The sequence below is a fragment of the Dunckerocampus dactyliophorus genome, chromosome 9 (genome assembly GCF_027744805.1).
Source record: "Dunckerocampus dactyliophorus isolate RoL2022-P2 chromosome 9, RoL_Ddac_1.1, whole genome shotgun sequence".
NCBI classification, from domain to species: Eukaryota; Metazoa; Chordata; class Actinopteri; order Syngnathiformes; family Syngnathidae; genus Dunckerocampus; species Dunckerocampus dactyliophorus.
This window is the reverse complement of record NC_072827.1, coordinates 22039087-22066729: the sequence shown is the minus strand read 5'-3', so window position 1 is coordinate 22066729 and position 27643 is coordinate 22039087. Positions and strand designations below refer to the sequence as shown.

At 42.4% G+C, this 27643-nt stretch overlaps 1 protein-coding gene across 17 annotated transcripts in view; it reads left to right on the top strand.

Annotated features, from left to right (window-relative positions):
• mycbp2 (MYC binding protein 2) overlaps window positions 1-27643 on the top strand; it is an 87873-nt gene that overhangs the window by 31519 nt on the left and 28711 nt on the right. For 9 of the 17 annotated variants that reach the window (XM_054786406.1, XM_054786405.1, XM_054786409.1 and 6 more), the window contains exons 17-51: window positions 813-923; window positions 2203-2307; window positions 4186-4305; window positions 5181-5262; window positions 5348-5465; window positions 5540-5898; window positions 6040-6212; window positions 6300-6425; window positions 6540-6667; window positions 6755-6846; window positions 8586-8720; window positions 8800-8883; window positions 8965-9061; window positions 9160-9352; window positions 10021-10295; window positions 10482-10703; window positions 10883-11074; window positions 12254-12460; window positions 12535-12672; window positions 14313-14491; window positions 14568-14710; window positions 15650-15750; window positions 15820-16038; window positions 17774-17996; window positions 18085-18203; window positions 18308-18395; window positions 18469-18518; window positions 18592-18764; window positions 20693-20837; window positions 20916-21131; window positions 21214-21269; window positions 21344-21459; window positions 21596-21693; window positions 23085-23201; window positions 25598-25738. In XM_054786406.1, the coding sequence (XP_054642381.1) occupies window positions 813-923; window positions 2203-2307; window positions 4186-4305; window positions 5181-5262; window positions 5348-5465; window positions 5540-5898; window positions 6040-6212; window positions 6300-6425; window positions 6540-6667; window positions 6755-6846; window positions 8586-8720; window positions 8800-8883; window positions 8965-9061; window positions 9160-9352; window positions 10021-10295; window positions 10482-10703; window positions 10883-11074; window positions 12254-12460; window positions 12535-12672; window positions 14313-14491; window positions 14568-14710; window positions 15650-15750; window positions 15820-16038; window positions 17774-17996; window positions 18085-18203; window positions 18308-18395; window positions 18469-18518; window positions 18592-18764; window positions 20693-20837; window positions 20916-21131; window positions 21214-21269; window positions 21344-21459; window positions 21596-21693; window positions 23085-23201; window positions 25598-25738 (5141 nt within the window). The remainder of the gene's footprint in view (window positions 1-812; window positions 924-2202; window positions 2308-4185; window positions 4306-5180; window positions 5263-5347; window positions 5466-5539; window positions 5899-6039; window positions 6213-6299; window positions 6426-6539; window positions 6668-6754; window positions 6847-8585; window positions 8721-8799; window positions 8884-8964; window positions 9062-9159; window positions 9353-10020; window positions 10296-10481; window positions 10704-10882; window positions 11075-12253; window positions 12461-12534; window positions 12673-14312; window positions 14492-14567; window positions 14711-15649; window positions 15751-15819; window positions 16039-17773; window positions 17997-18084; window positions 18204-18307; window positions 18396-18468; window positions 18519-18591; window positions 18765-20692; window positions 20838-20915; window positions 21132-21213; window positions 21270-21343; window positions 21460-21595; window positions 21694-23084; window positions 23202-25597; window positions 25739-27643) is intronic. The other 8 variants (XM_054786412.1, XM_054786395.1, XM_054786411.1 and 5 more) reach the window with 6 other exon arrangements.

The window sequence follows — 27643 nt, the reverse complement described above, 5'->3', positions numbered from 1 at the left end:
CTCTGCGAAACTAAGCTAACCCCGCTAGCTTCCAATCACGCTTCGTAACAGAGGATTTTCCAAGGTTTTTCGCCTCTGTTTCGACATGTTTAGAAGTGTTTGTGATCAGATTCTGCCACGATTGAGCGTTTTCTTCTTCTTGCGGGTGGCGGGAGTCGAGTGGCAACCAGCTTTGATGCGCATTACAGCACCTACCATGTTGGAGCGTGGCCCAGAGTTACAAACATACGGCAACCTGATCGTCCCGATCTTGTGGCGGCAGCCGATATTATCCGATATTCAAAATACAGCGGATCGGCAGCCGATCCCGATCCTGAAGATCGGATTGGGGCATCCCTAGTTAAAACATAAAATTGTTATATATCATTTCAGAAATAACAGCCTCTCTCCAGCTCCCACCTGCTTCCAATGAACCCCCTGTCCTCATTGTGGTTTAGCTACATAAACGCCAAGGGTATCATCAGAGCATTTGTAGTATTTGCACATTTTGAGCACACAGATATCATCAGCATGGTTAATATACATGCATCTGTAAGACAACAGAAGGAAGTGTACATTCTTTGAACACTGTTTATTTTATGTCTAAGCAGCTGCCTTTGCTCTATGCCTTTTGCTGTTATGCTGCATTCCACGTGCCTGTGTCATCTACTGTATGTTTGTTATCATGTTGTGCTGAGTCACTGCTTGTCTCTCCATCGTCATTCATTCATTGATGTGTGTCTTGTCTTGTTTTGCTCCTCCTCTTCCCCCCACCTGCATCTGTCTGGCCTGCCTGCCTGCTGCACCACCCTCCCTTTTGTTTTTGTTATCAGCTGTGCCTGTCCCTCCCCCTCCAGGAGTGAACATCGAGGAGCACATTCAGATCCGTCAGGAGGAGAAACGGCAAAGGATCAACCGCCGACACAGGCTGGAGGAGGGACGAGGTAGGAATCTGGTCTAGACAGATGGGGACCACGGTTCACGTTAGGATGATATTTGCCCATTCTGGGCTGGTTAGAGGCATGTGAGACCTGTTACAGTTCATAAAGTGGATCCTGCTGGTTTTAATTCATATGCCCACACAGGACAATTGCTTGGCCCGCCATCAAAACTATTGCAACAAGGCGCCATACTGAAAAAATGATATATAGAGATTCAAGTCATATAATAATAATAATAATAATAATAATAATAATAATTATTATTATTATTATTATTATTTCAGCCATACATGCAAGAATAACGTTTAAATATTGTGAGAATAAAGTCATATAACTATTACAATAATGTTAGTACACTAAAATCATAATTTTGACAAAAAAATAGCTTTACAAAAACTCGTAATATTACAACGACCAAAATGCAAATTTACAAGATTAAAGTTGAAAGATTACAAGAATACAAAAAAAACATAAAACATTGAAGCCCAAATCTTACAACAATAAACCCGTAATTTTGTGAGACTGAAGTCGGAATGTTAAAAGATTGAAATCCCAATATTACAAGAATTAACTTGTACTTTTACGAGAATCAAGTTCGAATATTAAAGGAATAATGTCAAAATATTGCAAAATATGGTAATAATAATTTTACAGGAATACGTTTGTTATTTTACTGGGATACATTTGAAATAATACCAGTTAGATAGCGAGATAAATGCAAACATACATACATGCATACATACTTTATTTATCTCCAAGAGAAATTAGTGTTTCCAACAGCTCTGCAGAAAGTCTCTTAATAAACTGACGGAGGGAAAAGTTCTAACTTTTTCTAACATTTAAATTACATTTAATATTCATCAAACTGTATGATATTTAAGTCTGAATTTTGTAAGAATAAAAGCTATGATTTTTTTTTTTATGCAATTTTTTTTTTCCTTTTCAGTGTGGCTCCAACACTAGGTCGTACCCCCCCCAACAGCGCTTGTTGAATATTTGTAGGGAGTTGATGGAGGATTAGGGTTAGGGAGAGTGAGGAGGAGGTGGCAGTGACATGAACATCAAACACAACACATTCATTCCATATCTTCCATATCTTTAAGGTGCTGCGCTTAAGCTTGCGTGTTGTGCCTTGGTGACTTCCCCCATGCTTTTTTGCTTTTTTATCATCCTCTCCGTGCATTGTGGTGGTGGTAGCCTGGTATTATTATGATTATCCTGTGTTGTTTCCCATTGATTTGTGAGCATTGTGCATGCATGTGAAAGTTTCTTTCTCTCTCAGGCCCCATTGTTTTCCCCGGTACCATTTTAATGAACCAGCGTGAGCAGGCCCTAGCCAGAATAAGACCCCTTCAGGCACTAAGGCATAAACGGGACAAGCACAAAGGTACTATGGTCTTCACTAACTCAACGGGTGCAGAGATGCTGCCTTTTTAAAACTATCCCGCCCACCTCCTCTCTTCTCTCTGATGGGGGACACTTCTGTGGCAACAAACATTCACTGCAGCCTGATGGCAAAAAGCTGGTCCGATATTGTTTATATTTATAGACACTGGACAGGACGAGTGATTACTTCCAACCATTCTTTTTTCTGGTTTGAATTTAGAGTTAACTTTTTTAAATGATTGACTTTTTGTCAATGAGAGAAGAAAACATCTTGAGCACATTTTGTAGAAAATATCAAATGTTCAATAAAAAAAGTACACTGGACCCTGGGAAGTCAAGCACAATCCATTCCAGGAGGCTGTTCAGCCCCCAATTTCCAATCCATTTTTCCCATAAGATACTGATGAATTACATAAATTGTTAATTACATTTACTGTACAGGCACTTTGAAATGCAAGCGTAAATATATGCACAGTAACCGCACTTTTTCCCAACGTCGTAGATGCCATATATCATATAAAACAATGTGGGGCACGAGGGCACAAACGTTAGCAGCACTAGCATAGCTATATGAGCTATAGTGCTAACCTTACTTGCATTTTTACAGCAACTTAATCCTAGGTTAGCCTAGTTGCTGAAGAAAAACATAAACTTACAGCTCCTGCGTATGTAGCTGCCCGACGGCATAGGCAGGCTCTATTTTAAGATGTGTAGCGAAGCCTGTTTTTAAAATTTTCTGCAAAACTATCCTCTGTGAAGTGGTGGGCATATACATACGGGGCTAGCTCATCTAGCTAGGACTGGATATCATGTCTGACGATTTATTTTTTTTTTTATGTCATGAGAAGCTGCATCTTGAAAAGCGAGCGTTGGCATGCCTTTTCTCTCTAAAGTGCCACAAACAAGTGAGGGAGATGATAGATTTTTCTCGCATTTGGTGCTCTTAAACAGTCTCTATGGACACATATTACTGTGACAATCATTAAAGAGTCCATTGAAGAGTCCATTTTGCATAAGAGGAGACCTTAAACTGTCACAAAAGTATAAAAGTAAGCCAAAGCAGACTTGCCAAAATGCATGCATTTTTTAAATCTTCGGCACGCATTTTGAACCTTGAATGACTCTGAAATGTTGATAATAATTAATAACATGCATTTTTTTTTAGCCTTTTTACAAAATGTAAAAAATATATACCAGTGTATATACAAGTATCAATGTGGCAAAGTGGGGAGGGAGGATTACTGGTAAATTTCTTCAAGATTGACAGATCTCCCAATGTAAAGCATGAAAATTAATAAAACAATGCACCTTAATAACCAGTACTCACAACAGCTAGCCAGAATTCTGTCTTGATTTTTGGGTTGCTTTTTTTCTGTAAATTTGTTCTAATTCCAAGTTGTTTGAATGCTGATTCATTTCGAGGGTCCACTGCACTGTGCATTTCATACTTGGCAAATGTCCACTCTGGCAACATTCCCCTTCAAGAAGAAGCAGCAACCTCAATGTTGTCTTGTTGGTGTTTATGTCTAGGACCTCCACAACAGCTTTGGTGTTCTTTGTTCTCACTCAGTTGTCTATTTGAGATGAACTTTCAACCCTACGTGTTAAATTGGGCCGTGAGCCAGTCAATATTTACTTTTAAAGTCGGCTCCATTCAATAAACCAGATTGCTCACAAAATGTGTTGTGTTATGCAGTTCTTTCATTCTCAGCATGTCCATCTGCTTCTCTCCTCTCCCCTCCAGCAGCGTAGTTTTCCCCTCAGGACCGTACCAGACGTCTTCTTGGTCTTCTTGTCAGAGCTGAGCATCACTCCCCTCCCAAGCCCTTTTTCAACTCAAAACATAACTTGTGTGATTTATTCTTCTCATTTCTTTTAGACGGAAGCAGCGAGCGTGGTGAGAAAGATGCCAGTAAGATAACCACTTACCCGCCCGGGGCAGTCAGGTTTGACTGTGAGGTGCGAGCTGTACAGGTCAGCTGCGGTTTTCACCACTCAGGTAGGAGGTTAACGGCACGCTTGAGCACATGCTAAAATCCGCTTGCTTGACTGGTGTGAGTGCTTCCCTGGTCCTGGCACGGGTGGTCATGCACAAGCACAAAGTAGATGAGTCATATCATTAATATGATCGCCCCTCCCACCACTTATTAATATTAACTGCCATCTTGTGAAGTAGAACTAAATAGACTATAATATTTCATAAATGAAACCTGTGGTATGTTTGCGCACGCACAGGCAGTTATGAATGAATTACCACCACTTTGCACAGCAGAGTGGCTATAAATCGGCCACAAAGTCAGCAAAGTCACACTAACCAGCACTGTATTATGAAGTGATGACACATGCACTTTTTTCCACTGCATGGTACCAACCTTGGCTCGGCTGTACTCGCTATTGACACTTTTCCATTGGCACAAGCTGGTCCTACAGTATGAGTTACTATTTCTCCAACGTGGTCAAACAGGATTTAACCGTACAAGGAAAGTGAATGCCTGCTGGTTGCTGATTGGTTGAGTAGTCATCATCACGTCATCGTAACATTTGAGGATAAACATTTAGGAATGACAAACATTAGCTTAGCCAATTGCTATCTGTTTTCTACGGACGCTGCAGGACTATACTTCAGAGTCTCCACTTTGCTGCAGCGGCACATTTTCACACTGCCCTCAGTCTCCTCTTGGATAAAATCTGAGGACACATGCTATTGTTGGCTCACATTGTTATACTGCAGTATTATACTCCACACTCTCCACTTGCTGCATATTTTCTCACTGCCCTCAATCTCCTCTCAAATAACACTTGGGGATGTATGGGGAGTAGTGCTATTCCAAGGCCCTACTGTGCATAAAATTCAATGACTTCCTTGTCTTGCAGTGGTGCTGATGGAGAATGGAGATGTCTACACGTTTGGCTATGGTCAACATGGCCAACTTGGACATGGGGATGTTAACTCCAGGTACCGCTTCAGTTGCTTTTGCAGACATACAGTAAATGTACAAACTTAAAACTGTACTCACTAGCTAAAACATTCTACCTTGTAGGGGTTCTCCAACTCTGGTCCAGGCTCTGCCTGGTGCCAGTGTTCAAGTGACAGCAGGCAGCAACCACACAGTTGTTCTTCTTGTGGATGGCCAGGTTTTCACCTTTGGTAGTTTCTCGGTAAGAATGAAAAATTTCCCACTGAGAAACTCAATTGAGAATTAGCGTTAAATCTTTAAAACACAATCTTTCAGAAAGGACAACTCGGGCGTCCCATCCTTGACATGCCCTACTGGAATGCCAAGCCGTCGCCCATGCCGAACATCGGTGCCAAATATGGACGGAAGGCCACCTGGATTGGTGCCAGTGGAGACCAGACGTTCCTGCGGATTGACGAGGCCCTCATCAATTCCCACGTGCTGGCTACCTCTGAGATCTTTGCTAGCAAACACATCATTGGGCTGGTGCCCTCCTCTGTGTCCGAGCCGCCGCCTTTCAAATGCTTGCTCATCAACAAAATGGACGGAAGCTGCCGTACCTTCAATGATTCAGAGCAGGAGGACCTGCAGGGATTTGGACTGTGTCTGGACCCTGTGTATGATGTCATATGGAGGTCAGTACCTTTTATAATCAGTATGCAATCACTCAAATATTAAGCCAAAGAACAACCGACAGCAATTTGATACTGGCTTGGATACTGACATCCCTCAGGGTTGCTCTTAAAGTAGTCCTTAAAACTGTCATTCCCATTTAGGTTCTTACCAGCTTCAAGAGAGATGTGGTGCTACAACGCGGTGATAGCTGACGCTAGGATGCCCTCCGCTACAGACCTACAGGCTCGCTGCAGCATCCTCAGCCCGGAGTTGGCTTTGCCCGCGGGGTCGCACGCCACCACCACCCGCTCCCACGGAGCGCTACACATTCTCGGTAATGCGCAAGAACGTCTCCCATCGTGTTTTTGCTTACTGCAAAGCTACGTCGTCAATTTATGTGACGCTGTGCTGCTGCTGACAGGTTGTTTGGACACACTGGCGGCCATGCAAGAGTTGAAGATGGGCGTGGCCAGCACAGAGGAAGAGACGCAGGCGGTAATGAAGGTCTACTCCAAGGAGGACTACAGTGTGGTGAACCGCTTTGAGAGTAGGCCTACTTTTTTATTTTTTGCATGTAGCCACTGAACACTTATGACACTTATGTGAAATATTACAGAGCACTCAGCACACTGTTCAGGCTTAACAATGTAGGATGTTGTAGGTCATGGTGGCGGTTGGGGCTACTCTGCTCACTCCGTGGAGGCCATCCGCTTTTGTTCTGACGCAGACATCTTGCTAGGCGGGCTGGGCCTGTTTGGTGGACGAGGAGAGTACACCGCTAAGATCAAGGTGAGTAACCTTCCTACACCTTTTCCTCTATTTTCAAATTGAGACCTCTCATTTCGAATTGATTTCAATCAAGTGTTGTTTTAACAGCTGTTTGAACTGGGTCCTGATGGTGGCGACCATGAGACCGATGGAGATCTGCTGGCTGAGACTGATGTACTGGCATATGACTGCGCTGCCAGGTCGAGTTGATGCCATATTTCTTCCAAAATGGCTTTTGCTGTATTAAACGCTGTGCCATAATTAATTGTTTCATTAGATTAGGGAACCGGTAGTAACATTGCGATTCTCCCAGCATCGTTTTGTTTTTATTTGGATTCCAACTTTCGCCGACTGGAAGAAATAGGCACAAACACCAATGAAGAAGAAGCGGTTAAATAGTTTGCTTAACTTCATTAAAAGAGCGGTCGGCTCAGTACAACATTTGCAACACAATATCACGCAAAGGAGGGTGCACCTCTGGATTCATGTGTCTGGATTCACGAGTGCCCCGTCTTTGATGGCACTACGTTAGACTTCTTTTAAGCCAGCGCTTTTCACAGTCACGTACCCCTTGCACACTTAAAAAACATAAACCTTTTTTAATGTTCATTAACTTGAAATACTGAACATGATTACTTGGTTAATTGCTTTTATAGTAAGTAATTCTGTTTGAAAATTTTTGATTTTGCATGGTAAAATTTTGTTAAATGTTTTACATGAGCACTGATAAATAGAGTATAGATAAAAGTATTCGTCTCATGCCAGTGTAACCAAGGGTTTCAGTTGCTCACAGATGTGGGAGTTTGGTGTAAATAAAGGACTTGAGCTACTTGAGCCAATGTTGCCAACTTGGCGACTTTGTCGCTAAATTTGGTGACATTCCAAACCCTCTTGGCGACATATTTTCTCAAAAGCGATTCACAACAAACCTAGCGACTTTTTCTGGCATCGTTGGAGAATTTTCTGGTATCCGGGGACTTTGAAAGCACGTATTGTTCTGTAGTATCTGTTCTCACTGAGCAGCAGCGGGTGATGCTGAGGCATCCGCCCCAAAGCAGTCACAGGCGGTCAGTGTGCCGTCTGCTCCCACTGCACACTGAGAGCATAGTGGAACTCCACGAATCGATGAATCACAAAGCCACCCAGGTGGATCTCGCCCTGTTTTATAGAGCGGGCTCTAAAACGGAAATGTTTCACTCAAGCTTCATTCGGACTTGGTCACTTACCTGCCAGTGTGTCAGAACATGTAATGGAAGAACATTGTGTGATAAATGAAACAAGTAATCCTAAATACAAGATAAAAAGGCAGGCTGCAGATGAGTCCGGATGTAATTATTAGGCTCTCTAGGCTTTGAGAGGCGCTAGCCAGGATAAAATATTAAAATTCTTTTAGTTTGATGAAGTGATGGCCAATTTTAAATTAACAATCCAAGAAACAAGTTTATTTGTAGTTTTACACGTAATTAAGGTGTTTCTTTACTTTTTTTCTCTCCTACGAGGTTATGCTTTTTGCTTACAGCGTCTGTTATAGCAGCGTATGCAAATAAAATGCAAATTAGCTGATTGCATCATCAAGCAACGTTTAAGACAGCCAATAGCTGCTTTTCTTACTGAGGGGTTGGCCGTAGTAGCTACAGCTACTATAATATACATTATTTTAATTTTAGTGTTGTTATTGTTCAGTAAAAAATATTATTATATTATTTAATATTATTCTCTAAAATGCATTTACACAATTAAAGTGCTCCGCCCTTATGAATGCTTTACCCCTAATGATGCTTGTAATTTCTGCAGTTGAGTAAATAATCCCCCGGCTATGATATAAGAAATGATAGTACTTGTGCGACATAGAAGAGATGTTGTCATATTTCTATTATTAAAGTCATATTAAAGTGTACAACCTTATTTTGATGTTATTGTAATATATTCTTATTTACAGGGAGAAATATGCCATGATGTTTGACGAGCCAGTGCTGCTGCAGTCGGGCTGGTGGTACGTGGCCTGGGCCCGGGTGTCTGGTCCCAGCAGTGACTGTGGATCCCATGGACAAGCCACCATCACCACTGACGATGGGTACGACACACTCCATGCGAACCCCAAATACATGTCATCTTTCTTTTGGATGTCTTACTAATGATTTTTTTTCCTTTAGCGTGGTATTCCAGTTCAAAAGTTCAAAGAAGTCAAACAATGGTACAGACGTCAATGCGGGTCAAATACCTCAGCTACTTTACCGGCAAGTAACATTTCTAATGTGGTGTTCAAAGTGATTGAAGCTTCCTTTTATACCTTATTAACGGACCTCTGTCAACATTAGACTTCCTTCAAACGACGGCAATGCATCTAAGGGGAAACAGCAGACCAGTGAGCCGGTCCATATCCTTAAGCGCTCGTTTGCTCGGACAGTCTCTGTGGTAACTAATATCCCAATGTTGTATTTTTTAGGGGGGATACTGTCACATGGCTTGGCACGGCACTCGACTCAGCATGTAACACCTATCTGTCTCCATAGGAGTGTTTTGAGTCCCTGCTCAGCATTCTCCACTGGAGCTGGACCACCTTGGTGCTGGGTGTAGAGGAGCTGCGAGGCTTGAAGGGCTTCCAATACACTGCCACCCTGCTGGACCTGGAGAGGCTGCGCTTTGTGGGAACGTGCTGCCTCCGCCTGCTCAGGGTCTACATCTGTGAGATCTTCCCTATTGCTGGTAAGAGCATGTGGAGGTTAACACTAGTCATGGAGAGCTACATCACGAGTTAGTTCATATACTGTATATTGAAACACAGGTTTAGAATAAAGTTTTCTTCATCAGAAATCATGGAAATGATCTGTTCCAGAATCAAACGGTCACCATCATTAAGGCTCTTATTAACTCTGCTGCAAATATTGTAACATTGTAACTTGTTTTAACTGTCATACAAGTGTAAAAAGAAGTAAACTCATCCTTAACTTTGATGAGTGACGGGCACAGCAGTGGATGTGCAGAGGGATGATTACTGAAAGCCGTGACGTAATGTTATGCATCATGATCAATAGCACGACGTACAGGGCGATCGAATTGAAAGTTTCCACTGCACAGGAAATGTTACGTGATCTGAAACAGTACGTTTTATTCGACCAACTGACTTGGGTGCGTTGCACTTCCCTGGCACCCTCATAGTTGAAAGAGCTGTGCCTGGGTACAGCATGATTGCACATGCAGCAGTACACAGATGCCCAACCCAGATGTGTCATATAATCAGGAAGACCTCATACCAGTTATGAATGATAACCGTCACCTTGCACAATCATTCCTCCCGCTAGTTATTAACAATAACCTCCACCTTACATAGCATGATTGACAAACAGACTTTGCATATGTGATCAACTTCCTAGCGAGCACCAAAGCTGTGGTGGAGGAGTCGAGCAAGCTGGCCGAGTGCGTGGGCAAGACGCGCAGTCTCCTCAAGAAGATCCTGTCGGAGAGCATGGACAACTGCCTGACCAAGCTGGACAATGACCCGCAGGGCTATTTGTCTCAGCCTCTCACCCTGCTGGAGGCCGTGCTGCTGGAGTGCCACAACACCTTCACCGCCTGCTTCCACTCCTTCTACCCGACTCCAGCACTGCAGTGGGCCTGCCTCTGCGACCTGCTCAACTGCCTGGATCAGGTTTGCTGCTAATTTATAGTTTTTTTTTTCTGGGGCACACAAAGAGAATTTCCCCTCAAGGAACAACAAAGTATATTAAAAAGGAGTCATAGTTTTAAATATGCAATGTGGCTAATTCAGTACTTGCTAAATGAACACTTGAGGAATATAAAACCAAAGCAATAAAAGCCTTTGGTGTATTTCCAGGACATTGCAGAGGCCAACTTTCGTACATCCAGCAGCCGTCTGCTGGCGGCGGTGATGTCGGCTCTGTGCAACACATCTGTGAAGCTGACGTCCATCCTGCCCATCGCTTACGATGGCGAGGTTCTGCTGCGTTCACTGGTCAAGCAAGTCAGCACTGAGAACGACTCTACCCTGGCTCACCGCTTTCCCCTGCTGGTGGCCCACATGGAGAAGCTGAGCCATGTGAGTGTTGGAACTATCCTGTACTTAAGATCCATCCATCCATGTTCCATGCCACTTGTCTTCACCAGGGTCGCAGGGGTATGCTGTAGCCTATCCTAGCTGACTTTGGGTGAGAGGCGGGGTCTGTACTTAAGATATAAAGAGGAAATATTTACTGCATCATCATTCTTCCCTTATAGACCGAGGAGAATTTGATGGGAATGACTAGCTTCCGGGAGGTGCTGGAGAAGATGCTGGTGATTGTGGTACTTCCAGTGAGGAAGAGTTTGAGAAAAGAGGTGGAGCTCTTCTCACCACACCTGGTGTCCAACACTTGTGGACTACTGGCCTCCATTGTCTCTGAGCTAACAGCCTCTGCCCTGGGCTCTGAGGTAGGTATCTACATTCACTGACCAGCACACTGGATATAATACAAGACTACACTTTTCAAAATTGGATCACTTAAATGGGATGAATGTTTGTTTATGGTTTTTAATGAACGGTAACAGGAAATACGGCACTGTATCTTCCACAATGTATCGAAGTCAGGATTAATCGCCACAGTAGCAACTCTGCACCGGCATCTTCTCACCGCTTGTTAAAGAGACAAGCGTTGTTATTTGCATTGAATGAAAGGGTGTCACTTGAAATTAGGAGCAGTTTTTTACAAATTTCAAACAAACATAACAATTATTCCCCAATAGGAAACAATGGAAATTGAAATTATTCGTTCCAGAGTGAAACTGTCGTCTTCACAAAACTTGTATTAACTGGACAGGCTACTGTTTTAAGTAGCGTAAAAAGAAGTTAACCACTGTAAAAACTCACCCTTTGATGATTCATGACAGACACTTAGCATTAAGTGTAGCTTGGCTTTTATATATTTTTTATGTTTTAAATGTCAGTGTCAAGTGTAAAAATAAGTGAACCACCATGTACGTATATTGGACAAACAGCTTTCTCCATCAGAGCTGCCACTGAGTGGAACCTCACGCCCATAGCCATTAGAAATCAAAACAGATATCATACATTCAAGATCCAGATGGCTTATTGGCAATCAGAACTGCCAACACTAACTGTAGACTGACTGGTACTGCTGTCATGTATGTGTTTGTGCCTTGGGATTAAGAGGAGGGAGGGCCTCCAGATGAAAAATAGCCCTTTGGCTAATTCTGGCATATTAATATGCACTGTCCCTGTAAAATAAATAAATATAAAATAAATTGAAATATAAAAACAACAACTTTTGCACTCGCCTGTAACTTTGATGGATGTGGTGACAAACCGTGTTGTAATGAGCAGCCAGGACAGAGATGTATGCAACTGTTTCTGTACGTCGTTAGCACACACTGTTATTGTTATCACTTGGGCTCTATCCGGCCGCTGCTGGATAGACGTGCTCGGGTGGAGTCTGGAATTGACTGCTCGTATTGGTGTGCCAATATAGGAGATTTTAGATTCAACACGATATAGTCAAATACTATTTTTTTGGGGGGGGTTCTGGACGATATCAAGATTAGATCGGGACACCCCTAATTTCTAACTCCTTTTTTTGCTTGTTTGTTTTTTAGGTCGACGGGCTCAACTCACTCCACTCTGTCAAAGCCTCCCCTAATCGTTTCACCAAGACAAGCCAGGGCCGCAGCTGGAACACGGGCAACGGTTCTCCAGATGCCATCTGCCTGACAGTGGACAAGCCCGGCGTAGTCTTGGTGGGTGTCTGCGTGTACGGAGGCGGCGGCATCCACGAGTATGAGTTGGAAGTGCTCGCTGACGACGTAAGGGGACATCTGATTGTCAAGTCGACTTTTCTTGTCACTTTCGTCAACTGTTTCTGTGTTCTTTCACCCAGGCACAGACAGAGCACCCTGGGGACTCTGCTCATTCTCACAGGTGGACATCTCTGGAGCTTGTGAAGGGGACTTACAGCACTGATGATTCTCCGAGTGATATTGCAGAGATTCGCCTGGATAAGGCCGTGCCTCTCAAGGTGTGTGTGTGCATTATTTATTACGATTTAATGACACTTATTGCAAATAAATTAAGGCTGCCTTCGCACAAAAAACACACTGGTATTTTTGTTATGGAGCAGTAAAGAACATAAGCATAAAGTAAGGACTTTGCACAGCAGCTTTTGTGACATATTTCGTGACGTGAGTCAATTGTATCTTTTTTTTAATTATTATTTTTATTATTATTATCATGGTCATTGTTACTGTAGTTGTTTCTTATTTATTATTATTATTGATGTTGTGATTATTGTCATTATTATTATTATTATTATTATTATTATTATTATTATTATTATTATTATTATCATTATTGTTTTTGTTTGGGGGGTTTTTTTGGTGGTGTATTGTATTTGTGTCTTTTGATTGTTTTGTGTGGATTTTTATCTCTTCGGGTGTTATGGAGCTGGACTGGGGTGGAGTTGGGGTAATTTCTTTTTTCTCTCCCTTTGTTAATTAAATAAATAAAAATAATTAAAAGATCAAACCAAGATACCAATATCTGCTGGGTTGAATACATAGGTTCTTTTGTATTCTGATACCATCCATCCATTTTCTGTGCAGCTTATCCTAATTAGGGTCGCAGTGGTAAGCTGAAGCCTATCCCAGCTGAGTCTTCGGGCAAGAGGCGGGGTACACCCTGGATTGGTCGCCAGCCAATCGCAGGGCTGTATAGACAAACGATAGACAACTATACTATAGACAAACAATCATTTACACTCACATTCATACCCATGGACAATTTAGAGGCTCCAAATAACCTAACATGCATGTGTTTGGAATGTGGGACGTGCTATGTGGGAGGAAACCTGAGTACCCGGAGAAAACCCACACACGCGGAGAACATGCAAACTTCACACAGAGATGCCCAATGGAGATTCGAACCCAGATCTTCCCGATCCAACATGCTAACGACTCAGCCACCGTGCGGCCATATTCTAATACAGTCATGGAAAAAAATGATTAGACCACCCTTGTTTCTTCAGTTTATTGATCCATTTTAATGCCTGGTACAACTAAAGGTACATTTGTTTGGACAAATATAATGATGATAACAAATATAGCTCATAAGAGTTTAATTTAAGAACTGATATCTAATAACTTCCATAATTTTCTTGGTAATAACCAAAATCACTAGTTCTTACATGAATAGCTATAGCATTGTACTGCCAAAAAATTTAACTCCAGTGAGCTAATTTTGTTGTCATCGTTATATTTGGCCATACAAAGGTACTTTTAGTTATATCAGGCATTAAAATGAACAAGAAATGGAAGAAACAACTAATAATTTTTTCCATGACTTTATATCTACCATCTTAGATTTCACCTAAAACTTGGAAAATATAATATTAAAGAGGGGCACAGAGGGAGAGAGCAGAGCCTAGAGACAGCACTTCCTAGGCATTTTCTCTTGTATATTTGTTTTCATTTTAATACTGGTCCATGTAATGTTCACGTTTGAGGTAAAGCGAATCGAACTGCACCAAATTCACTTGCAGTCATTGAATTGTAAATACAACCAGCTAAACTCTGGTGTGCTGGTGCCTGCCTCTTTGGTGCACACCAGGATTCAGAAAATCACAAGTGTGAATGCAGCCTCAGATAATATATTGTCTTGTAGGAAGGGGTCAAGTATGCTGTGCGGTTGCGTAACTACGGCAGCCGCACTGCCAACGGGGATGGCGGCATGACCACGGTGCAGTGCTCCGACAGCGTGTCCTTCACTTTCAGCACCTGTAGCTTGAGCAGCAATGGCACCAACCAGACGCGAGGACAGATCCCGCAGATTCTATACTACAGGTATGCTTCGCTTTACGACATCTAATCTTTGCAGTGTTAATGTCCGTACGCCCTGACATTTGTCTCTTTGCTTCAGGAGCGAGTATGATGGTGATCTTCAGTCCCAGCTTCTGAGCAAAGCTAACGAAGAGGACAAAAACTGTAGTCGAGCGCTGTCTGTGGTGAGCGCTGTAGTCAGAGCGGCCAAGGATTTGCTTCACAGAGCATTTGCTGTTGATGGTAAGCCGGGTAATAAGACACCTCATTTGGAAGTGCCACTAGAATAGATGTTTTTCTTCCCAATCTAATTTGTTGTTCTCAGATTCAAGAGAGTTTTATTGTCAAGTGCATGGTAAAATAGCAGTTATACTATGCAATGAAAATCTTATTCTGTTCATTCTCCCAAGAAAAGAAAGAAAACACAAGAAAGAATAAGAACATAAGAAACGTAAACATATATACCAATAAATTAAGCAACAACAACAGAAGAGACATTAATACAAACAAATAAATAAATAAAGTGCTATGAGTGTGTGCGTGTGTTGCGTGCGGCGTGTGTGAGTGCTTCGTTGAGAAGCCTGATGGCCTGTGGGTAAAAGCTGTTTGCCAGCCTTGTGGTCCTGGACGTCAAACTCTTGTAGCGTCTGCCTGATGGTAGGAGTGTGAATAATGAGTGTTGTGGATGTGTGCTGTCCTTGATGAGGTTGTGTGTTCTTCGTAGGACTCTAGATTTATAAATGTCTTGCAGTGAGGGGAGGGCTGCCCCAACAATGTTCTGTGAGGTCTTGATCACCCGCTGGAGTGCCTTCCTATCACGTGTTGTACAGTTACCGTACCAAACAGTGATGGAGGCTGTAAGGACACTTTCCGTAATGCATCTGTAGAAGCAACTCAGGATTGTGGTGGACATGCCAAATTTCCTCAGTCTTCTCAGGAAGTACAGTCTCCTTTGGGACTTCTTCAGAATTTGTTGGGTGTTGTGAGACCAGGTGAGGTCCTCGCTGATGTGTGTGCCAAGGAACTTGAAGGTTTTCACCCTCTCCACCTCAGTCTCATCAATAAACAGGGGTTTATGCGGCTCCTTTTCCCTTGTTCTTGGGTCGATGATCATCTCTTTAGTCTTATCTGTATTGAGAAGGAGATTGTTATCAGCTGTATTGATATCCATTGTTTCTCTAGTGGATGACATCCCCGAGCTGCTAAGCTCCTCCAGTCTCTTCTCCATGCTTCTCCCTCTTATCCTGGCCTACATAGGACCCGTAGCGGCATCCGTACCAAAGGTAAGAGGCCAACTTGGAATGTTGCATTGTCTCTCTCATTTTTTAAAATTGCTCCTCTTACCCTGCCAGGCTGCCGTTGAGGTCTTCGGGCTGGTCCAAGAGTTGCTCCCCGCTGTCTCAGCCCTCAACCAAAAGTACGCCCCGCCCACCTTCAACCCCAACCAATCAACCGACAGCACCACCGGCAACCAGCTCGAGCAGGGCCTGTCCGCTTGCACCACCTCCAATCACTACTCAGTGATCGAGAGCGACCACCCTTACAAGCAAGCTGGGGTCACGCAGTACAGGGTACGTTAATGGCTTTTGGTGCATTCAGATAAACTGGGAAATTTAAACTTTTTCATCTAGAAAAGGGACACTGAGAAGGGCAAATCAGTGTGTTCCAACTTCACAATGATGCAGTAATCCAACATCACATGGGAATGGCGCCACAGTAACACATTAAAAGACTTTATAAACAAGAGTTATGGTCGAAACTAGGTATCACTACTTAACAACACCTGTTTTACTTTGGAATTGGTATGTAGCTATATCATCTCAACAAGAAGTTTTACATTTTAAGAACAGTTGAAAAATTGCAAGAATTTACATTTTGCACTGTTGGAGCTTAAGGAGGTTCTAAGTAGAACTTAAAAATGCAAAAAGAAGAAATGGGAGTGAGACAAATAAAATTGTAATAAGTAATTTATTGTAAACAATCATTAAACTGAAATGGTTTGATCAAAAGTTGAAGACCACAGCACTTTAAATGCCAAAATCTTGTCAAGAATGTGGATTCAATGTCATTTTCTGGCAAAGGCAAAAAAGCTCTCTCTCTCGAGCTTATGTTGAGCTGCATAAGCAAGGCCTCTCGCAGCGTGCCATCACTGCTGAAGCTGGATGCAGCAAGACAGTCATTTTAAACGTAAAAGATCCTGAGGGTTATGGAACAGAAAAGTGAAGACCTGAAAAAATGTCAACGGCTCTGCACTGCAAAAACAGCAATACTTGAAAGAAGGCTTTTAAAAGAAGAAAAGGTGTCCTCAAAGGCGTTGTCTCCTGGAAGTGGAAGAAGGTTTTGTTGTCTAATGGAAAAAAAAAAAAAATGTAATCTTGAAGGTCCTGATGGGTTCCAACGTTACCAGCATGGCAAGGACATCGCACCTGAGGTATTTTCCACACAGCAAAGCGGAGGGGACGCCATCATGATCTGGGCTGCTTTTCTTTCAAAGGAATAATGGAGCTTCATGTTGTGTAGGGGTGTCAAACGACAGATGGCTATGGATATGTTACAGGGGGCATCCCTCATGACTGAAGGCCCACACCTGTGCGGTTAATGATAGGGTTTTTCATCAGGACAATGCTGTCGTTCACAATGCCCACCTGACAAATGACTTCTTTCAGAGTAATAACGTCACTCTTTTGGACCATCCTACGTGTTTCCCTGATCTAAATCCAATTGAGAACATTTGGGGATGGATGGCCAGGGAAGTTTACAAAAATGGACATCAGTTCTGGACAGTGGATGCCCTCCACCTTCTCCACCACCTGGAGCAACATTTCTACTAGCCGCCTGGAAACACTGGCATCAAGCATGCCCAAACCTATTTATGAGGTGTTTAACAAGAATGCTGCAGCTAGTCATTACTGAGTCATGTTTTTTAATATTTTATTTCTATTTTAGAGGGGTATCTGTTTTTTTTTTTTTTTGCTATGGTCTTAAATTTTTGATCAGCTGATGAACAGCCTATTTCAGTTTGTTTGTTCTCTATGTAGTTTGCAATAAATTGCTTACTCAATTTTTTTTTGGCCTCACTCCCATTTCTTTTTTTTTTTTGCATTTTGAAGCTCTACTTAGCTTAGCTTAGCTTACATTCAACATTGCAAAATGTAAATACTTTTCATCTATTTTAAATACATTTTTTCATCAGGAGTGTATTATAAAAAAAATAGTTATTCAAATACTGTACTAGTTTATAGTGGTTGTGGGCCATGTTCTTTTGTTATTGTACTGACCAGAAGTTTGACTCTTGTATTTTGCCAGGTTTCCTTCCCCGACTGCGTGCGTTGGACCAGCATAGAGTTCGATCCGCAGTGCGGCACCGCTCAGCCGGAGGACGTCCTCCGCCTGCTCATCCCCAGCCGAACTCTCCACCTGTCCTGCCTGGGGGGAAAACCTCTGGTCCACGACACCATCAACACATGGACTGAACTCAAGAAGTTCTCAGGCTCCATGGGCTGGCCCACCGCGGTTCTCGTTCTGCCAGGTAAGACAAAGCCTGTCCTCACACCTCTGCAATGCCTTTTGAATATTCTAATTAATGATTTTTGGGGGGGGCTTTCATGTCTGTGCAGGAAATGAAGTTCTCTTTTCCCTGGAAACCGCCTCGGATTATGTAAAGGATGAGAAGGCGTGCTTCTATGGCTTCAAGTGTGTGGCTGTGGGATATGAATTCAACCCAGGTCCTGATGAGGTAACGTCTGCTCCTCTCTATATTTCTGCATAATGGTTCTTTTTTTATCTCTGAATAAAAGCTGAAAGTCACAGTGTCTGACTAAGCACTCTTTGACATTTCAGGGCATCATCCAGTTGGAGAAAGAGTTGGCGTACTTGGGCAGTGTGTGCGCTGCAGCGCTTATGAAGAAAGACCTGGCACTCCCTATAGGTATAGTAATAGTGGTAGTGGTAAATGTGGTGATAATAATAATACTTTGTTTAATTCATTGTTTTAACTACAGGCAGTGAATTGGAGGAGGACCTCGAGATCCTAGAGGAGGCCTCCCTTCAGGTGAGCTACGTAAATTAAATTCATAGTTCCCTTCCTTGCAGTCTTCCTTTATTTATTCCTTTGCCTTTTTTAGGTGTGTAAAGCCCATGCAGGGATCTTGGGGAAGGGTCTGGCCCTGTCCCACCCTCCCATCATCCTAGAGGCCTTGGAGGGGAACCTGCCCCTGCACCTCCAAACCAACGAGCACTCATTCCTGGAGGACTTCATCACATGCGTACAGAACTCAAGTGGAGGACGTCTAGCAAGGTCCAGCATGTGCAACTTCAGTTGTCTCAAATCCACCTTGAGACATCTCATCCACTTCAGTGTTATTTTCTGTGTACTAAAACAGGAGCTTTTAAGTTCCTTTTCCGCTGTACAGACCTACTTGGCTATATTTGCTATTGTTGCAGTTATAGGTGAATAACAATTGAAAGAATAACAACAATACAAATTTCAAGAAAATCTTCATTTCAGAGGTATTTTATTGATGGATTCCCAAAAAATGCCATGTTCAAAATTATTCATGCCCTCGTCCATTGTCTTCCTTTAATAGTGAATAGCATAGCCTTTGTTATTGATCACTGCTTCGAGACGATTCTTGTATGTGTCCACAAGCTTCCTGCATGTCTTGTGGGATGTTGGCCCATTCTCTCTTGGCAAAAGCCTCAAGCTGGGTCAGGTTGGTCAGTTTCCGAGCCGTCACTCTCGTCTTCAAGTGATGCCACAAGTTTTCTATGGGATTTAGGTCAGGACTTTGACTTGGCCATTCCAGGACGTTGACATCATTGTCCTTGAACCATTTCTTCACTACCTTGGCGGTGTGTCATTGTCTTGCTGGTACATCCAGTTGTGGCCCATCTGCAGTTTCTCAGCAGATTGCTTCACATTTTCGTCAAGGATCCTGATGTATTCCTCCTTTTTCATGATTCCTTGGACCTTGATGAGATTCCCTGTACCACTGGAGGAAAAACATCCCCACAGAATAACGTTTCCCCCACCATACTTGACAGTGGGCACAGTGTTCTTTGGCCTGTAGGTCTCCCCTTTCTTCCTCCAGACATATCGAGCATAACTCCAGCTTTGTCTCATCAGACCACAGAATAGTTGACCAAAAGCTGGGATCTTGCTTTAGATGACGTCTAGAAAAGGCCAGGCGAGCTTCCAGATGTTTCTTCTTGGCAGTGGCGTCTTCCGAGGTCGACTTCCATGGAGACGTCCTCGGTGCAGGACTCGCTCGATGGTGGACCGTGACACCTTTGTCCCTTCCTGGTCTAGTGTTTTAATTAGGGCCTTGGTTGTGGTCTGTGGGTTCTTGTTGACCTCTCTGCAGATTTTCCTGGCAAATTTGGGCGACACCATATGCTTCCTGCCACGCCCACTGAGGTGTTTAGCAGTTTGAACCTCTTGTGCTTGTTGATGATGCTCTGAACACAGGGACATCATACTGCTTGGAAACTGCCCTATAACCCTTTCCATCACTGTGGGCACATACAAGACCCTGATGTAGGTCCTCGCTGAGCTCCTTTTTCTTGACCACGATGACCAGAAATTGAGAATGACCTGAACACTTTTCCCCTATTGATATTCTTCTGGAAAGAAGTCTTCTTTAGTTTTTAGATCAGTGTATAACATTTGGTCAACAGTATTCAGGGTTTTTTTGTTCCATTGTGACGCCTTGAAGTAACTACTGGAGAAACATTACCACATTTGGCACATTTAAAAAAAAATATTGTCAGGGGTATGAAGAATTTTGAACATGGCATGTTTTGGGAATTCGTCAATAAAATACCCTTAAAATAAAGATTTTCTTGAATTTTGTATTGTTGTCTTTCTTTCAATTGTTGTTCACATACAACTGACACGCAAACTTGAAAAAATGCATTCATTTCATAATAAAATGAAAAAATCACATGAATTAGCAAGGGTCATAATTAAATGGGGAGGTAGATCTTGTGCAGGTTTAAGGCCAAGACCAGGGATCTTGGTCTCAAAAAGGTTGCTGACCACTGCCTTACAGTAATATACCAAGAAGTAAATACAGGAGACTCTGGTTTTTCGCCATTGTTGTTTAGCATGTCTTGTCTCGAGCTGAGGCAAGCGGAGATGGTACTGTGCAGTGGAAAAGCAGCCATCAGAGAACCCCACAGTGAGACCTCATGTATTGATTGTTGTTTTGTGTGTTTTGGCTCAAGGTGGCTGCAACCAGACTCTTATGCAGACCCCCAGAAGACGTCTCTGATCCTGAACAAAGACGATATTCGCTGCGGATGGCCGGCGACCATCGTCGTGCAGACCAAAGACCAGTATGGGGATGTGGTGCATGTACCAAACATGAAGGTCGGCAAAACGGATTCTGTGCATCTGAGATTCTCGAAAACGGAACTAAAAATTCCTCTATATCCGATTGATCTCCAGGTGGAGGTAAAGGCTGTGCCTGTTTCTCAGAAGAAATCAATGCAGCCTGACAATGTGAAAAAGTTGCAGCGGCTACCCGGAACCTCCTCTGCCGCTGCCGCCTCATCACCTGGACCCGACCTCACTTTTGGAGGTCTGCCAGCCCCTAAGCTGGAGGCCACGTACGAACCCATGATCGTGAAAGAAGCTCGTTACATCGCCATCACCATGATGAAGGTCAGCCTCAAGCCACTGACCGGAAAATCTTTCAACCTCACCTGATCAGATTGTTATTCATTCTGCCTTCTTATATTTGTAGGCATATGAAAGCTACTCTTTTGAGGAGTTACGCTTTGCTTCCCCAACTCCAAAGAGGTGCCTGAGATCATGAAGAATCAATCAGAGATACAGTCTAGTGTATTGTTTCTTACATTTTCTATCCTATTCAGACCTAGTGAGAACATGCTGATACGTGCCAACACTGACGGAACCTACAGTGCCAACTGGACCCCAGGATCAGTCGGCCTCTACACAATCCACGTCACCATTGATGGAATTGAAATAGGTGTGTTGCATTTAACACTTTCATTTTAGCTGAACCTCATATACTGAGTCATACACAATTGGTGGGCTATATAGTGGTTGTCTACGATTCATTTCGATTTTCTGTTTAAATTGAATTGAAACAATGCTCATTGTAGATGCCGGTTTGGAGGTTGAAGTCAAAGACCCTCCCAAAGGCATGATCCCGCCTGGCACACAGATGGTCAAACCCAAGGTGGAGCCTCAGCCCAGCAAGGTGAGCTTTATCTGAAAATGAAACAAAGTGTTATCATGCTGGACACATCCATGCTTGCACTCAACCACAAATGATCTTCTGACCTCCAACACCTGCTGTCCACCTGCCAAAACACCCCACACCAGTAGTATACGATATACTACTAACAGGAAACACGAATAGAGTTGAAAACAACATCTTGCTTCATCATTAAGGTTACAGCAACCACATTTAAAGCAAATTTAATTTCTTGGGCAGCTCTCACTTCCATACATATCGAAGCAACCTTCTGCACGGGTATTGAGGCCACACCTTCTGCTTGCGCTATACATTCGTCCATCACGAGCATGGGACTCTGCCGCATTTATTCAGCCTTTTTTTGATAATTAAAGAATGAAAGAAATAGATTTAGTACTGTGATATTCATCAAATGTGTATTAACTTGTGTGCATGTCTGCTTATCACACTATGTAAAATATATTGTTTTTACATACAAAATATATACATCATTAGATATTTGTAATATATTTGGATGATAAATATGATATTGTAAATAATAATATTGTCTCTTCTTTAAAATGTGTTTCTATTTTTCTATTAGAAAATCAATAATCAAAATTTGGGGGGAGTTCATCTGTACAGTAGATATACTGTATATAAAAAAAAAGTCACATCTGCATATTCATACAATTTGCATTGGTTTGCTTGCATGTATATTTACCACAACAAAACGTTATATATTTTTTCCCATAAAAACTTGATAATTATGCATTATTATGTATTATGATACAGTACATTTATACAGTTACAGTATATCACCGTATTATTATTATTATTATTTTTGGTTTGTTTATCCCCCAAAATATTCCTGATTTAATTTATTTTATTTTTTTATATATATTGGAAATTTGGGGATTTTTTCAGGAAATTTACTGGAAACATTCCGCCCCTATACAGCCCAAGCAGGAGATTTGAAGACATTGTTTTGTCCTTCAGATATACTTAGCTATGGTGTGATACTGCTTAGCCATGACAGAAAGTCTCATCTCATGCATTGAGGCCTTGGCTGTGCTTTTATTTATTTAATTATTTTTTGACTTGTGGGCGGTCATCATTGTGACAGGAAAGTTTTTTTTTTTTTTTTTAATGGGGAAACAAGCAACAGTATACACCCTCTACCTGCGCTGTGTACTTATATTTCCTCTCAGAGTGAGATTGTGGTTTGTCATGATGTAAGAGAGAAAGAAAGAAAGCAGGACTGACCAAGCAAACTTCACCCCTCTGTTTGTCCTTCAGTGCATGCGTCCTCCTCCTGCATCCTCTGGTTCTGCTTCAGTGACTGTCCTTCTTTCTGTGGGTTCTCTTACTTGGCTCCTGCAGCTCACACACCGTCTCCCCTCTGCTTCTCTCAGGTCCGCAAATTTGTGTCCAAGGATAGCGCAGGCCTGCGTGTGCGCAGTCACCCCTCCCTGCAGAGCGAACAAATAGGCATAGTGCATGTCAATGGCACCATCACTTTCATTGACGAGGTAATTGACGTAAAGCCCTGGAAAGATGATGATGACACGTTGTCAGCCGTCTTATTTGCGTGCTTTTTTCTTTGAAGACCTCAAAATTTTAATGCCACTAAGGCAAGGGTATCCAAAGTATGCCCCCAGACAGCTTTTTTGTTATTGGCCGTCAGCATATTCCAAAAATCAAATAAATTAATTATTAATGAGCTATATTATTAGATATTACACTAATTTGTTTTGTCACCAATAACAAGATGTTGATGTTTTGTTCAGACATCAGATAGTAAAATAAAATGTACAGTGCATCTTTGTACAGTTGTGAATCGCGGCGCTGCAAATTTGTGGTTTTTGATCAAAAAATATATATTTTTATTTTTTTCTTCCAAAAATAGGCCAAAAAAATGCACATCTTATTCACCCTACATTGGTAATAATTTAGAAGTATGAAATAATACAGGTAAAATGTACAGCATACATGTACAGCTTGGGGAAACGCCTTCTCCGACAGCTAGCTGATGACCTACTGGGGAGTCTCAAACTACCGCTAGCCGCTTCAGAGTGAGCTGGAGGTGGCCCCACAACAGATGTAAGCGCGGTTGTCGGGCTAGTCTGTGATTCCCATTCATTTGTTCCGTTTGTCATTATTAGTATTTATTAGTGGTGAGTCCCTATTAGAATTTAAAATTCTTCAATAAGTGTGTAAGGCATATGTAGGGCTTAAATCCGGATTTTGCATTTAGCTTGTTAACGTTCATCCCACTTGACCAATGGCATTGAAGAAAGAGGGTTCAAGAGCAGAATCGAATCTAATAATTACAACAGTGACTTTATTGCAAAGGTTGATCCAAAATCGTCGGAAAACGTCAACGTCAAGCCATCGGGAGGATTTGGAAATAGAAATAGACATTTTTATTAGCTACTCACAGATTTTGGCTATGAACAGGCTATGAATGGAATCCCCGCGAAAAGGGGCAGTCTCCTGTATTATCTAGCTCGGACTGCCACTCGTTATCAAAGGTAAAGTGTTTTACCGATTTATGACAGTGTGACCTAAACCATTGCTTGTACTTTTGAAAAAGGGTTTTATGATGGTGACAGAACAGATCAATTGTAAAATGTATCAGATAAACTGTACGTTTGTCATCATAGATCTTTTCCGAGTTAACAACCTGTCTTTCTGAATCTTCCTTGGCTTCTAAATGTTGTGTAATTACCTCTTAACCTCCCTAAAATGTTTTCTTTCAAAGCTTACTATTGTTTCCTCTCAATTTGATTTGGCTCAAAGAGCTTTCTGAGGCTATTTTGAAGGAATAAATGGAACAAATTCACATACACAGGATTTTGAGTTATAGGTGAACTTTCATCCCTCATATGAGATTGTTCTAAATAATATGAGACTATTCTAAATTGTTTGAGTCACTTAAAAGCCAACTGAAAGGGGGGGTTATCTCTAAAGTGATTATAAAGCTATCATCGTCAAAAGTTTACATCATTTACTCATCATGGTCATGAATGTCATAACATTTTTGGGCAGTGAAAAAACAGGTGTACTCTGGTAGTATGGGGTACCCGGACCACCTAAGGCAGGTGGTTCTCTCCCTGTTTGACCAGTGCAAGGAAACACGAGATTGACAGGCGGATTCGTGCGGCGTCCGCAGTGATGCGGACTCTGCATCAGTCCGTTGTGGTGAAAAGGAAGCTGAGCCGAAAGGCAAAACTCTAAATTTATGGGTTGATCTACGTTGCTACCTTCACCTATGGTCATGAGCTTTGGGTCGTGACATAAAGGGCAAGATTGTGGGTACAAGCGCCCAAAATTAGTTTTCTCCGTAGGGTGGCTGGACTCTCCTTTAGAGATAAGGTGAGATAAGCACTGTCATCCAGGAGAAACTCGGAGTAAAACCGCTGCTCCTCCGCATTGAGAGGAGCCATGAGGTGGCTCGATCATCTGGTCAGGATGCCTCCTGGTCGCCTCCCTGCAGAGTGTTCAGGGCACATCAGTCCGGTAGGAGGCCTCAGGGAAGACCCAGGACACTTTGGAGAGACTATGTCTCTCAACTAGCCTGGGAACGCCTCGGGATCCGCTGGGAGTAGCTGGATGAAATAGCCAGGGAGGGGGAAGCCTGGGCTTACCTGCTTAGGCTGCTGCCCCGTGACCTAACTAACCTCTGTTGAGCAGAAGAAGATGGATGGATTCAAGTCCATGTTGAGTGCATGTAAACTATATGCGACTTGAGACAAAACTTCACTTTTAAGATGCCATTTTGATAAAACCCCACATCTTTCATGAGGATTCAGGAGTGTCATATGTGTGTGTCTGTATGTTTGTTTCGTGCCCCTCCTGTTTCTATAGTAACAGGACGGTATGGCTGTGCTCTGCTCTGTTGCTTGTTCCCCCATCCTTTTTTTAGATCCACAATGATGATGGCGTGTGGCTCAAGCTCAATGACGAAACCGTAAAGAAGTATGTTCCCAGCATGAATGGTTACACTGAGGCGTGGTGCCTCTCTTTTAACCAGCACCTGGGCAGGAGCCTTCTGGTCCCAGCCGACGTAAGTAAAGATGCGGCAGCACTCTGACAGAGGCTGTGGTCAGTGAGGGGGCGTTTTGTGTTTTTAGCACCCTCTCCCCCAAATATATATGATGCATGTTTATTTGTAGCAAGGTGTCCAATCAAGGTGGTGTCCTTGCATGTATTAACACTTATAACACTTTGTACTGAGGCACCGCAAAAGTTAAAGCAGCTGCATGGAATGAAGGGATGCTTAAAGGTGGAAAGTTCACCAGAATGAGCCGTATTTCCTCATTTAATGACACAAGATGTTCATATACTCAAAGTACCAGGTGACTTGGATTGACAGAGCACCTTTTAAGTGTTTACAAATAATTAAAATAAAGACAAAAAAATTATATACATAATTTTTTCTAAATAGCAATAAAAGCTGACATTTGTCTGCATTTTTGGGTTGTTTTTTTGGTACAGTTGTTTGTGTGAGCGTAAAAGGGGTTTAAAAGTCTTTGCTCCAACTCCTTGTCAGCTCAACTTTACTTTCTTGCCCAGCAAAGCAAGTTTCCTTCTTGTCAGCAGCCTTACAGACGCCATGTCTGCATTGCTAGGCATCGACGCAACTATTTGCGCTTTCAGACAGCGAAATGACACAGCGCCATCAGATAGTTGGATGCGTTCAGTGTTGATGGTATTTGTTAGACACAATAGGACGGGAGAAATGAATGTCAGGTTTTAAATCTCACACTACAGTGTTCCCTCGCCACATCATGGTTCACTTTTCGCTGATTCGCTGTTTCGCGGATTCTTTCAAGTGCAATTTTACTTTTTTTTTTTTACAGCGTATGAACGCGCATTCAGCGTCCTTGTGGTGTATTCGAGCAATCTATCTGTGCTGTTTCTGTTATTGTATTTACTACTGCTACCAGTAGAGGGTGTTGTATACTCATGTTGAAGGCGTGTGTAGCTCCACCTGTCTCAGTGTGTTTACGTACCTGTATAAGCATATTCGGAACACACAGTAGACAATAGCCAGCTAAATATAGAGCCACAACAGTCCTGATTGGTTAAGGGAGAACCCGCCCATTGTGTTCTGCGTCCTGATTGGCTGTAGACCATTGTCAATCAATCTCCTCCATGCCATTGCTCGCAAACTAGCTAACAGTGTGAGCTGCTTGCTAACCGCCAGTAAACAATAGAAGAAGAAGTTAAACTGACTAAATGAATTTTCGGTTCAAGGAGTACGACAAGGAGGAGGATGACGTCAGGAGGAATATGGTTTTAACAAGGATACAAAAACGTTACAGCCGACCGGTGCCAGGAGGAGGCACGGTGAGTGTGAATACACTGAGTGAATACGCGTGAGTCACTTAATAATTTATTGTGTTCAACCTAGTAGACTCATCATTAAAATTCAAACAAAATTTTAACTTTGAGAGTGTTTAAAATGTGAGAAAATGTTCATGCCTGTCTGAGAAAAGTGTATGGTGAGGGGTTTTACAGCCTTAAAACATCATAATAATTGTACATAAATAAAGTTGGCTACTTTACGGATTTCATTTATTGCGGGCTATTTTGGGACCATATCCGTGCGATAAACGAGGGAACACTGTGTACGTATTGTGGAATACATTTCACACAGGCGGTGTTCCGCCTCTGTTTGGCAGCAAATTGTCAGGCCCACTTTGTTACCCCCACTCTTTGTTCGTTGTACAGATAAAAGTCAGTCTACGGTTAACTAATGTAAAGGTTTTGTCCTCTGGAGAAAAAAAAAATGTCAATTTGAGATGTGGCCTTTATTTTTTTAAAGTGGACAACAGATGATGAATTGGTGCATGGCATCTGTTGGAGTAGAGACCACTATTTGAGGAAATACTGTCCATGTGCAAATGGAAATAGCTGACATGCTGAAACAGCACACGGACTAACATTGAAATTGCTTAACCTTGAG